The following is a 13,825-nucleotide window of genomic DNA, read 5'->3' as shown; positions in this document are numbered from 1 at the left end:
AACAGCACTAAACAGATGTGGATACATTTTGGTTTTCAATGCATGCTAATAAGATTAAAAGTCACTTCATCTGCTAAAATAGTTTTTTTCATGCGTTACACCCTCTAAAATGGCTGGGCTATTTTTAAACCATGTTGAGTAAATATTGGACAAAACACACCACTGGCTTAAAATTGACCCAATGCTGAGTTGTTTTAACCCGACTGCTGGGTTATTATAACCCATGGTTGCATAAAAACAACCTAACATTGGGGAATTTTTAACCCAACATGTGTTTGTCCAATATTTACCCAATATAGGTTAAAAATAACCCAGCCATTTTAAGAGTACACATTTTTTATTTCTCTCTTGTGCCATGCTGTAAATGTGAAAAGAAATGAGTGTTTCTTTTTGACAAGAACAACAAAAGATATACAATATCTATCTCTGTTCAAACTTCTTTTCAAACCTCCGCGATTTTCCATCTTGGCACTATTTTTCAAATCAGCAACCTTCATTAATCAAACCCTTCAAATGCAACATTTCCAAAGGACATCTAGTGTTTTTCCCACAATGCAACTACACACCTTTACAGTTAAGACGAAATATTAGCCCTCTGTTCCACCTCCTTGATTACCCGAACTGTGCCCCTAGGATTTTTTTTCCCTGCCGAGCCTGTTTCTCTACTTGAACAGGCATCATGTTTGCAAGGATTAAATTACAAGGGAAAGGCTATACGTCTGTATCTCTCTTTTCAGCGCATTGACCATAGAGGGCAGGTGAAACTCATAGGAACCTGTAGCACATCCACCGTCATCACGCTTAGGTCCTCCTCCACCTGCACCTGCCCTTGTGGGAATATAAAGGCTGCTTGGCTTCACAGGCTACACAAAGAAAGAGAGGACCTCAACTAAAGAATCAAATCAAAGCTTAGATCGCAGTAATTGGTAAATAACTTGGTCATTCCATTTCAAAACCAAACCTTCTATTTGTAAGTACTGTACTTTTCTTTACAAAATTATTCACTGATCTGTGTCTCCATTTAGGTTAGAGGTACCGCACAAAAGAGGCATCATGTCGATGGGACTGGAGATCGGTGGGATTGCCCTGGGCATCATTGGTTGGATCATTGGTATCGTGGCTTGCGCTCTGCCCATGTGGCGTGTGTCGGCCTTTGTCGGCGCGAATATCGTCACGGCCCAGGTCATCTGGGAAGGTTTATGGATGAACTGTGTCGTGCAGAGCACCGGACAGATGCAATGTAAGATTTACGACTCCATGCTGGCCCTGTCGCAGGACCTCCAGGCCTCACGAGCCATGTCCGTCATCGCGGTCATCTTGGGGGTCCTGGCTGTGATGATCTCCGTCATGGGCGCCAAGTGTACCAACTGTATAGAGGATGAAGCAGCAAAGGCAAAAGTTATGATCGTGTCCGGTGTCCTCTTCATTCTCGCCGGCATCCTGGAGCTCATTCCAGCGGCTTGGGTGGCAAACCAAACCATTCGGGACTTCTACAACCCAATGCTGGTCTCCGCTCAACAGAGAGAGCTCGGGGCATCGCTCTACATAAGCTTTGCGGCTGCTGCTATGTTGCTGATCGGAGGAGCGATGCTGTGCTGCTCTTGTCCTCCACGAGAGAAGAAGTACAAGCCACAGAGAATGGGCTACTCTGCTCCACGTACTAACAGCGGTGGATATGACAGGAAAGACTATGTTTAAAATATTGTTATCTCTGGGGAAAAGAAGAAGGATCTCTTACATAGAGTATAATTTTGAGAGGACTCCGAAATGAAGGGTCGTACGATGCTGTCAATATCCGCTTTACTGCTTGTGTGTGTGTTATGGGCTGGTTTTGTGATTTTATGTGAATCTCAGTGATTTTAAGAGACAGTTTGATGTGTTTGCTATGTGTATAACATTCGCATTTCATTTTTTTTATATATTTTTTATTTGTTGTATAAATTTGAATTAAATTTGCTTTTTTGTTTTGTATTTTTACGCCTATAAAGTTTAGCATTTCAGTTGCATCAGCTGTTCTTTGTACTGATGACACAAAATAATAAAAGGTTTAACCAGTTAAGTAAGTTTTTTAAGCAAAGCTGTTTCAGATTCAGCCTGATGCCGTATATATTATGATGTAAATAGACAGGGAGGAAAACTCTTTACATGTATTTGGTTATGAAAATTTTACTTGACATAGATAAATATATTGTTCTTTTCATTTGTATCTCAGTGGAGTCAACTCAGTACCTGAGTCGTCAATTTATTTAAGTAAACACTTTATAAACTTTTTGTCCAACTGTTTCACAGTTTGTAAATAGCTATTTGTTTCAATTAAAAAAAAAAATCATTACAATTGAAATGCTGTCTGATATTTGTCCATTGTGTTGCATTTATTATTAAATCTGATTGTTTAAAACAAAACTATGAAGTCATCATGAAAGACTCAACACTCAAGATTCATTGACCCTCTTATTCCGAATTGGGGTAGGAGTGTAAACACATTATGAAAAAGACCAGTACCTTTGTAAGGCTACACTGTTTGCCAGAGGTGGTGTCAGACAAATCCATCCAAACCAGTTTAGATCACCTGGGAAAAGGGATAGGCATAAGGAAGTAAATCAGGAACAAATTGTTTGTTCAAAATAAAAACATGTATTAAGCAGCGAACAAAACAAAAAGCTGCACACAGCTTTGCTTAAAATTTAACCTTCAGTGCATGGTACATTATTAGTTATAATACCAAACATTTGAATAGCCAAAAACATGACAGACACGGTGCATTTGAAAATGGGACTCTTGGTTATATTGTATTTTCAAAGACAGATAAGTAGGTCATGAAACTATGGTGAAAGGCAAACACATAACCTTAAGGAGTATTAACACACTCCAGACGCTAAGATTTCGTTGCCTGTGGTGGCAAAATGTAAAGTAGGCTTGTTACCATAGGGACCTATGATCTTCAGGGTGACGCCCTGTTCACCTGTCAGAGGGGGATGGGAAACCCGGGAAGAAAAATGAGTCACGCAGGTGTTTTTGAAGTGTAAAGCTTCTTACCATTATATGCTTTTGCAAAGCAATTTAACCACCTTAATTATTTATAATGCTTATTAACACAATCATATACACAGAAAATTTATGTAATTATGCTTTACTTATTGTTATTATTTAAGAACAGTGCACAAATTACCTAAAATGCATGCTACTTACTTATGCAAAAATGTGATAAAATAGATTGCTATATGACTAAGAATAAATCATAAACTAATTCAATTCTTTAAATGTTTCAGTGTGGATTGAATTGTTGTTGTTGTGAGGAAGTGTTTAAAAGGTCAAAGAAAAGTAGGTACAGATTTGTTTTATCATTATAAACAGTGTCTACAATTTCCATTTATAGCCATTAATTAATGTCAGCACATGATATATTATCAGATACTATTAACTTTATTACTTTGGGCAATCAGACAAACAGAGTTCAGTCTGGCCCCCAGAATGAAACTGTTTCACAAACACAACTTTTTTTTTTTTTTGTTAAAACTGTCATTTGATTTAATAAAATTACCAATTAAATAAACTGTAGCAAATTAATATAAATTAATATATACCACAGACACAATACGTTTTGTCAGTGTTAAGGAACTCAGATATAAATTGTAAATAGAAGTACATTAGCCAAAATATTGATTTAGGTTTTAAAATATATTCTTTAGTTTAGACAATAGATAAAATGTTGTTAGGGTAGTGTAGTGTTGATACATGCAAAGTGTACAGACTTGTTAGACAACCAACTGTACATTTAAAACCACATCCATATTTACTTTCCTTATTAAAGGTGCCAAAGAATGCATTGAAATATGTGTTAAATTGTTATTTGATATTTACATGAAAGGTATGTAACTTTATTAAGTGCAAATATTATCCAGAAACTTTTTTACATGTCCATTTACAACTTTAAAATTTGTCCTTTGAATGAAATGGTCTATTTTTGCCCTATTTGAAAGGGTCATAATTAAAACAATGTTGAGCTCTGCTCTGATTGCTCTGCTCTGAGGCTCATGCCAGTAGCTCACATTAGTTAACAGACCTTATATGTTTAAGCCTGCATCAGACAAAAATACAGATTTTGAGGAACAAATAATTTTAATTGTTTAATTGTTTGATTGTTAATGGTTGTTTCTGAGTGGTAAGTTTGTGTTTTTTTTTCAGTGTGGACCTGCAAAGCGTAACTGTTACAGTAAGTCAAGAGTAGAACTTCAGCCTGAACACTACCATATAGCATTAATTAGCATATAGCGCTAACTCAGCAGTCATAACTTTGTTTTTAGCATTTTAACAACTTTGTAATTAATTTAATGTTGGGGGTGTAAATCTTGACTGTGACATCAAAGAGCTCTTATTATTCATCTAAATACAGTTTTTTATTCTATGGCACCTTTAAGTCATTTTAAAAAATGGCCCATACAACAGTCAAGACAGCTTTACTTTTAGTTATATTGTGGGAACATGGTTAAAGGTGTATTACAAAATCATTTTACCCCTAAATGCATGCCTCGGGGTCTTTAGTGACCCAGGCCATCATCCATTACCCGGTTCCTAGGGAATGCTTAGCTAAACCAAGGAGCCTTTCTATGTGGAGTTAACATGGTGTACCGGTGGGTGAAATGACATCCAACCCTCCAGTGATCTTATATAGGAAAATTCATTTTGGTAAATAGATATTTTATTGTAATTGTTAATAAAATATTAGGGGAGATTTATAATAGATTCAACTGTGTTAGATAAACATTATGGGTCGCCATTCGCCAAGGACCCGAATAAGTAAAATAATGTGTAATAAGGAATATGAATATGTTACACACTCATGCATTTAAGGGTTAAAATAATAACCTTTATGTTTAAGTAGAATTGGGCAAAAGCATATCAATTGTTTTATTATGCAATACTTCAAATTATTATCCACAGTTACATAACATTTTAAATGATCAAATTTCTATTTATCCATAGAAATTTTTGATAAATGACTTGAACACAAATCATTCATAAAACCAAATCTCGTTTTTATATTAACTTTTTCAGATGCATTACATCATTTAAGTGTTAGCTCATTCAATCTGAAAAGCAATTACACAGATAAAGTGCACTTGGCAAAATGAACATAAACAATATTCTCGCACCCTGTAGTTTCGATTATCTCAGGAATGTGTGCTGAACATTTAGTCCTCTCTCAAGAGAAGGTCACTGAGATATAGGGATATGTTTCATTCTTTGGAGTCAACAGACTGGCCCAGTGTTGCAAATGTAGGACACACTTTGAATGAGCTGTTCTTCTTACAGAGAGAATGATATGCAACCCTCAACCTTACATGATTTATACACAATGGCAATCTATTCAGAAGTATTTGGGTGCAGCTAATCATTTAAACATCACAGCCAGCATACAGCAGGTTAACAATAATGGTTGTAGGGCGCAATTACCCCTATCTATAAACAGGCTCCATAAAACAATGACATCACCTTGTACTACATTCTGTATGAAACAGAAAATAACCTAAAGACAATTTTAGTGTAATGCTGGACTACCAGTAGAAATGTTAGGCGTAAAGTAGTAGTAGTAGTTTACACACTGTCATTTTAGATCAATCGCTTAGTTTAATGGAACAGTCATAGAAATTGTAATGTCACAAAAAAACAGCTTTGTAAAATGAAAATATGTTGTCTCCCCATCTTTAGGGAAGTGTACTGTAGTTGCTTTGTATTCTGTTCCTTTTCTATCCCTGACGAAACCCGTCAAAATATATATGTTATCGTCGTGATCTTTTCCAGATAAAGAACCCACACACTACATCACACTCAGTTTGTTTCTGATCTCACACATATTATTGGGTTTATAATTAAATACATTCTTAAAAAATGAAGGTGCTGCAAATTATTTTTAAATGAATGTTTAAAATGAAAAGGTTTTTCAGATAATAAAGATTGAAACCAAGCAGCCAAAAATGGCTCTATGGCATTGTTTAGCACCTTTTTTTAAGAGTTTAGTATTGTTATATTTTAAAAACAACCTAGCACTGGGTCAAAGACCCAGACTTTGAGATTGTAACACCACTGAATTTTGGGCAAGAGGTAAAATATCAAACTCCTATAGACCATTTTGCAAGATGTAAACAATACTGGTCCAGAAACACTTCCTGTTGCTTTAGTTGTTTAGTTCACATTTATTTTACATTTTGATTCCATAAAAAAAATTCTGTTTTATAACACTGTTCTAATAATAATTCAAATTAATATTTTGTTCAGTGTTATAAAACTGAAACAGGAAGTGTTTCTGGATCAGTGTTGTTTACATCTTGAAAAATGGTCTAAATCAGCGGTTCTCAAACTGGGGGCCGGGGCCCCCATGGGGGCCACGAGATGGTTCCCAGGGGGCCCCAGTTTTATGACATTTTATAAAATACATTAATTTATTATGAATTCCGTGTAATTAAACCAAAAATAAGCCTACTAACCAACAACACTACTTTGTATAATTGAATATGTTTTGTTTAATTAAAATGTTACATTTTAGAACTGTTTTGTCATAAATTTTCTTTGGGGGGGCCGTGAAGAAATGCACCGTAAGGGGGGCCGCACGCTGAAAAAGTTTGAGAACCACTAGTCTATATAATTCAGAGTACCGTCCCAAACATTTCTTACAATGCAAAGCAATTACGTATGTATGTATTGAGATAATGCATTTGCTTTTGGGCTTGTTTAGTAACAGAAAGGTCAATAAAACACGCCTTTCATCATAGGCTGTGGATCTTACATGCTATATTTAAAGGGATAGTTCACCCAAAAAGGAAAATGTTGCCATAATTTTCTTTATTCTGATGAACACAAAAGAAGATATTTTTATAAATGATGATAAACACACAGCTGATTGTAGCCATTTACTTCCATAGTAGAAAAACAAATATTATAGAAGTATGGGAATAAATGATGAAAATATTTTGAGCACACAGTTGACGGTACCCATTGAATTCTATCGTATTTGTTTTTTCCTACTATGGAAGTCAATACAATTCACACAGATTTAGAACAACATGAGGATGAGAAAATAATGACATATTTTTTTCTTTTTGAGTGAACTATTCCTTTATACGTTTTGTTAATCCATTAAGTTTGTTCACGTGTTAAATATTTGCTGTATTAACAAGTTAGATAGAATTCACAGTAATGAGCTTGATCAGACTGTAGGCCATATTTTTGTTTAGTGTCAGAGTTGTTCGAGTTTAGTTTACTCCAGTGTTTATAATGAAACCAGTCGAACATCACGTGACCGATACCACGCCAGGTGAGGAAGGTCATTTGCTTATGTTTTCCGTGAGACTACTTGACGGAAGTTTGCCTATAAATTGTCACGATCTAGCTTAACGCAAAGCTATAACTTACTTCCCTTTCATCCATTACACAGCGTAAGAGAAACTTCCTTTTTGTCGTCAAAGTTTCTGGCAGAAAATGTTGATGTTTTGATTTTGGATTATTTAAATTTCGTTAAAGGGAGAATAATTGTATAAAAAACTTCTTTTTCGACCACTTGTGTTACATCAAACACAAACATGTATAATTCAAGAGTGTATTTCGTTGTTTACTTACTGCAGGTCGTTCGCATGGTTACTGATCGTTAGCTCTGCTTTATTCCCTCTGCTGGGTTGCCTATGGCAGCAGACATTGAGGAGATAAAAGCTTTCAGTTTATCACTGGCTTTTGTTGTTTCTTCAGATGCACAGCAACAAAAGGGTATTGGCCCTAACCGACCACATTAAAATTTCAGAGTCTAAAATCTTTTTTTTAAATGACAGCTCTGAACAGCAAGGCAGAGTATGGAAATGACAAACGTTACCCTTCAATTAACCTTTATGACAAAACCTAGGCAAATTTAACTACAGCACGTCTGTTGAAAGTGTGGAAAATATGTTTATTTATTAGTTAAGTTACTAATTTACCTAGATCCTTATTAGTAACTCCAAATAGTTTCCTTCCTGAGGTCCAGATGAAAGGTACAGATATGCTTCTTTACTGGTCTGTGAGTCAGACCTCAGGGAAGCATTACGACTATAAATGTGTAGCCTATACTTTAAACAACATGCATGTTTTTACATTAAGCAGATGGCAGCAATGTTTGCAAAGTTTTTTGTACACTTAAAAAAACATAATGCAATAATATATACATGGAATAATTAAAAAATCCAATTAAAATATGAAAAGTATGATTATAAGGTTCTGCTAATATTATATTACTTTTTTTGTCCTATTATGCTTTGGAAAATAAGACAATGCGTGCTATGTCCACTTAGATGCATGACAGTTGTCTGTTGTTTAAAAAAATAAACGATGTTGTATGATATGAAAATGTTTAGCCCGTTCAACTAACTTACATTCAAATATCTTTGCAACCTTTATCTGCAGGTCAGATGTCAGTGGGTGGAACACCTAAAATGCAAACGTCTGATCTCATTTGCATATTCAGAAGTGTTGGGTATTTTCCAACGATAATTTAAAGAACAGTCATAAAATGTGATTATACCGTGAATTAAAATTAATTTATTTAACTTCATGCATGGCTGACATTTTAGGTCAAATATAAAGTTCTAATTCAAATTTTAAAATGAAAAGCACAGATTTGTGACTTTATACTGTTAGGGTTATGTACAGCATAAATTTGGCAAGTTTATGTGAAGCAGTGCTTTCATTCTCATATGAATTCTTTCTCCGTGTTTGTGGCGCCCTCATGTGGTAATAATAATATTCATTGCTACGTGTTGCAATTTATTTATTTTCTCTTTTTATTATGTCTGGCGTTAACCGAAATATTCTCACATATACGCGCACACAAAAAATGTGTTTACCCCTTTTTCATTCTGCGTGTTCGACTTCACATCAAGTACCGCGAGAGCGAATCGAAAGCTCAAATCACCATGGTAACTAAACACAGTCCTACTCAACCACAGTACATCTCGCGGTATATTAATTTAGTAAGATCTGTTATTTTTATTCCCCTGACTGTTATTTTCTGTTGTGAGAGATGCTTTTTGTGTGTAATGTTTAACGAAAATACAAAAAAAAAAACTCTCGCGGTTCTTTGATGTCATACGTTGATCAAGTCCAGCACGTGTTCAAACGTAGTGCGTCATGACGTCATGCACGCAAAGGGTTGTGGTGGTCTCTCACGTATTCCCTAAACAACAACCACGACCTTCGAAGTCGCCGGGCCGGGTTGTGAATGAATGCAAATCGGAGACCGGTTTCAGAATGTCACATTTTGTCATGAGTGGCTTGTGCCGTATTTCCGTGAGAGGACTGTTTACTGGCCCGTCGTCATGTTTATCATTGAAGGGACTTCGGGGTTTTTGCAGCGGAGTCTCGAGACTGGACCGACTCGGTAGTGACAGCGCGCAGGTTCTCAGGTGTTGGCATCTTTATTGTTGCAATTTAAGAAATATTAACCACAACACAGAGCTGAATGTTTGGGAGATGACAAGTACATATTGTTATAAAGTGGTGCTATATGCTAGAGTAATGTTTGCATTAGCATATTAGCCACTTGTGGGCAGTGTTTAAGCAGAAGAGTAAATGCAGATTTATGGTGCATGTCATGTTTTGTTTGGCAGTGGTCATATTACATTAAATAGCTTTTGGATTTAAGCGTCCGCTAAATGAATGAATGTAAATAATGTAAGGATTTTACAAGCAAGGCCTTCACAACCTTATGATCTTTGTAAGTGTATCCTCTAATCTGTTTAGTTACCATGGTGATTTGAATCCCATTAAGAACATTGAACTTTTAAGATGGAAAGTTTCTGTAATTTGGCTTCACATCCTTACTGCTCTACTTTGGTCTCTCCTAGCCCTGTCAACTTGACATACGATGTGTTTGATGGGACGTGCGAGGGCACACCATTGGTGTTTCTTCACGGATTATTCGGGAGCAAGTCCAACTTTCACTCAATAGCCAAGTCCCTTGTACAGCGGACGGGCAGAAAGGTATGTTTTCTAGTTTCTTCAGTGGTTTAGAGGTGATGTGGACTTTCCTGAAAAGTATTTGGTCGTTCCCTGACTGTACTTTGTCTAGTTAGGTGCTGACAGTAGATGCTCGTAACCATGGCAAAAGCCCACACAATCCGGTCTTGAACTATGAAACGATGACCTACGATCTTACACATCTGCTCGCACAGTTGCATATCGGGAAGTGTGTCCTAATCGGACACAGCATGGGAGGCAAAGTTGCAATGACGACGGCTTTGTCACAGGTATCACGTTTCATTCACTGTCACTTCATTGTATCTTTTAAAATGGGTTTGTGAGTAAAAACAAAAAACGACTTCATGTATCTTTACCTTTCTGTGTAATTTAGCCTAGTTTAGTGGAACGTCTGGTCGTTGTGGACATCAGCCCAGCTCAGACTACAGCCCACACCAATTTCAATGCCTATATTCAGGCAATGAAAGATGTGAAGATAGCCAATAATATTCCTCGTTCTACGGCGCGCAGACTGGCCGAAGACCAACTCAGAAAGCAGGTTAAGGTAAATACGGTTGCAATGTTAATTTTCCTTGAATTTCAACACTTTGTCTTTTCATCTAGTGCATGATGCTTTGTTTTTATTTATACATTTTTTATGTTGTTCGCAGGATCGTTCAGTGCGTCAGTTTCTCCTCACTAACTTGGAGGAGCAAAATGGTGAATATAGCTGGAGAATTAACCTAGATGCCATCTCAAACCACTTAGAGGACCTCATGGGTTTTCCTGAATTTAACAACACCTATGAGGGCCCTACACTTTTCTTAGGTGGCTGTAGTTCTGCTTATATAAGGTAACTATCAAAACTGCTATCTCACTATTTGGATATTTTTTTATTTCTGTGTGATATTTCTCATGCCGCCTTCTTTGTTATCCTCTAAGCTCTGACAGTTACCCTGAAATCCAGCGGCTTTTTCCCTGTGCAGATATCCAGTATATTCCAGATGCCAGTCACTGGATTCATGCTGATAAGCCTTTGGATTTCATCAGCTCCATAATAACTTTCTTACAATCCTAGTCCTCGTGCCTGGCACAGGACATGTACAGGTGGGCCCAATGATAAATAGACCATTAATAATTTAAGGATGTGGATCGAACTGACTTTTATTCAGTTAAGGTCTAGTCCCTTTCCTTATAATGCACAATAGGACAGTTAAAGTGTTGTGGACAGTTTGCGTGTTTTCACTTGTCATGTTGTATATTGCACTGTGGCTTAACATGGTACACTGAGCACAGTTTTATAGAGGATCTCTAGAAATTGCAGACATCGGATCACTACTTTGAAATAAGGTTTGTTTGCAAAATGGAAAACATGGTTGGGCATTATTAGATATAATTTCTTGTTTATTTTTAATGTTTTATTTTCTAACATTTTATTTTTAATGTTTGTTTCACCAGCATGTTGTGTCATGGACATCATTTGTCTGTGCTCAAATCAGATGTCTATGCAACAGTGTGTGACTTATTTAACTGTTTCCATTGTAGTGTCATCTATAGATACATTAAGACTACTACACTTGATGTACATTTTAAGCAGTGTCATAGTGTTGTTGTTTTTAAATTGTTTTCATGGAAACAGACATTGTTTGTAAGATGTTTTAAATGACTAGTGTTATTTAATAATGTAGTGCACTCTCAGTTTAGCTTATATGTTAATATATTTGTGCTGCGTTATGTGTTTAAGTGAATGTTTGTATCGCTTCAGTAAAAAGAGAAAGCTGCTGATTTACTAGAATGCGGTTCTTAAAGGTACTCTGGCCTATGGCCCAATTTTTTAAGAAAGGATCAACTTTTCTGCTTCTGTTCTGTGTTTTAAACAATGTTATATTTTAATGGTTAAATGGAGAAATGACATAAGCATAGGTAGCCAACATGCGATCAAATATCTATATTCAATTGCTTTCTGAACTGAATACAACATATGGACTCATTGTAATTGTATATTTGTGTGGTACACTACAGAGAGTGCCTACCTTTGCACACTACTTTCACATAGCTATAGCTCTATGTATGGCTATTATAGTACCAAAGCAGGGTTGTGTTGGACAAGTTTCTGTGACCAGTGATTTGCTGCCATTATGTGTTGCATAAACTGAGATCATAAGTCTTACATGTATGATGGTCCAAATGTTGACTTTTGGCAGTCCTCGGAGCTTCTCTTATAACGGGATATTTTTGTGGAATGTGAAAATGCTGATTATTTTGTATATCCTGGTTATATATACAGTATATATATTCTATTATATTTATGACTACTGTATCTTAATATATATGAAGAAATATGCTGCAGAAATACTTAAATTACATTAGCATAAATATCATTGTCAGGTCCTTCACTTTCACTAATGGTTGTATTGAATGTGTTTGGTGGGACAGAAGAAACTTATAGCACTGCCATTATTTGTTGTGTCTACTTAGAAAAACTTTGTTGTGTAATGTATGTTTATATAGAACTGTATCTTAAAAATTGGATTTTCAGAACTAAAGTTTACTTCCAATGATTGTAAACCGTGTTAGTGCTTTTTCTTTTATCAGCTGGTGTGTAGGATAACAGTAACTTGGGTCTTTATTAACCAATGCAATTTATGAATACCGTGTTTTATTCCTTATTTTGGCTTATAGAATAACCCTGATCCAGTTGTCAAAATGATAATTATATTAGAGATGCACTCATATTTCAACCAATAATCTGTATCGGTCAATAAAAACAATTTTCACACTATCAGCTTATAGTTTAACTCTTTCCCCACCATTGACGAATTATCTTGTCAATTAAGAGAAAACATTTGCATTAATAAAGTGTTCCTAATTAATATTTGTTATTCTGCAATACCGCGAATATTCACTAGATGGCACACTTACCCAATTAATGAAAACTGAAGCCAAAACGTTACTTACTAGTTTTAAACTCTGTGTATGTTTTGATAATCATTCTGAATCTGATCTCTAACTAAATTCCTTTACAAATATGCAATTATTTCAGCTTTTTAAAGAAAAATACAGATATTTAAGAGTTCATAAGCAGAGAAAAAATATAGAAAGGATTAAACTTTTCTCGTTTTGTTTGTTTGTTTATTGTTTGTTTAAAAGCAGATGGTCTGTTCTTTTATTTGATATATTTGTATGTTTATATATTTTAGAAGAACATTTTCCTGGAAAGCATTTTGTGAAACTTTTATGAAAAATTACAAAAACTCCTGGCGGGCAATTTTAAAAATAATGACTGGCAGGAAATGAGTTAAAAAAAGACCCATAGTCATAGCTGACATATCCTGTCAATAAAAAGAGAACAAAAAATATGAATTTAAGCGCTCCCTGCATAAAAAATGTAAAGAAACATCACTATTTAATGTTTAATATGATTGCTCCTTATATGTAAGCAATAAGGCAGTGGTTTTCAAACTGGGGGCCCCGAGGGGCCGCGAGATGGTGCCAGGGGGGCCCCAGTTTTATGACATTTTATGAAATACATTAATTTATCATGAATTCTGTGTAATTAAACCTTAACAAAATTAGGCTACTAACCAAAAGCACTACTTTTTTGTATAATTTAATGTTTTTTTAATTAAAATGTTGAGTTTTAGAACAGTTTTTTGTCACACATTTTCTTTGGGGGGCTGCGAAGAAATGCACCGAACACAAGGGGGGCCACACGCTGAAAAAGTTTGGGAACCACTGCAATAAGGTACGAGAGGCTGTGCTGTATTGTGAATAAGTAACTCCTGAAGGGCGTTGTTAGGCACGATGCGAAGCGGAGTCCCTTTAACCCCTTTCAGCCATTACTTAT

The 13,825-nt window shown here is 35.7% G+C and overlaps 2 protein-coding genes across 2 annotated transcripts; both read left to right on the top strand.

Moving 5' to 3' along the window:
* The first annotated feature begins 835 nt into the window (after positions 1–835).
* LOC135776359 (claudin-3-like) lies at positions 836–2,381 on the top strand. The gene is made up of 2 exons (XM_065287015.1): positions 836–926; positions 1,026–2,381. The coding sequence occupies exon 2, from the start codon at positions 1,054–1,056 to the stop codon at positions 1,696–1,698; it is 645 nt and encodes a 214-aa protein (XP_065143087.1). The 5' UTR covers positions 836–926; positions 1,026–1,053; the 3' UTR covers positions 1,699–2,381.
* Positions 2,382–9,157: 6,776 nt separating this feature from the next.
* On the top strand, positions 9,158–12,760 carry abhd11 (abhydrolase domain containing 11). Its single transcript, XM_065287006.1, has 6 exons — positions 9,158–9,425; positions 9,867–10,002; positions 10,095–10,268; positions 10,373–10,543; positions 10,650–10,831; positions 10,921–12,760. Exons 1-6 carry the CDS (start codon positions 9,271–9,273, stop codon positions 11,054–11,056), a joined length of 954 nt encoding a protein of 317 aa, XP_065143078.1. The 5' UTR covers positions 9,158–9,270; the 3' UTR covers positions 11,057–12,760.
* The last annotated feature ends 1,065 nt before the right edge of the window (positions 12,761–13,825 follow it).

This window comes from Paramisgurnus dabryanus, chromosome 18 (assembly GCF_030506205.2).
Source record: "Paramisgurnus dabryanus chromosome 18, PD_genome_1.1, whole genome shotgun sequence".
NCBI classification, from domain to species: Eukaryota; Metazoa; Chordata; class Actinopteri; order Cypriniformes; family Cobitidae; genus Paramisgurnus; species Paramisgurnus dabryanus.
Note: the sequence above shows the minus strand (reverse complement) of the source record. Positions and strands in the feature narration are given on the sequence as shown.

Excerpts from the sequence above, each read along its gene's own strand:
- abhd11 (XM_065287006.1), top strand. The coding sequence starts at position 9,271 with ATGTCACATTTTGTCATGAGTGGCTTGTGCCGTATTTCCGTGAGAGGA. Across the intron at positions 9,426-9,866 it reads GACAGCGCGCAGGTTCTCAG|CCCTGTCAACTTGACATACG; the intron begins GTGTTGGCATCT and ends GGTCTCTCCTAG. Across the intron at positions 10,544-10,649 it reads AACTCAGAAAGCAGGTTAAG|GATCGTTCAGTGCGTCAGTT; the intron begins GTAAATACGGTT and ends TGTTGTTCGCAG.
- LOC135776359 (XM_065287015.1), top strand. The coding sequence starts at position 1,054 with ATGTCGATGGGACTGGAGATCGGTGGGATTGCCCTGGGCATCATTGGT.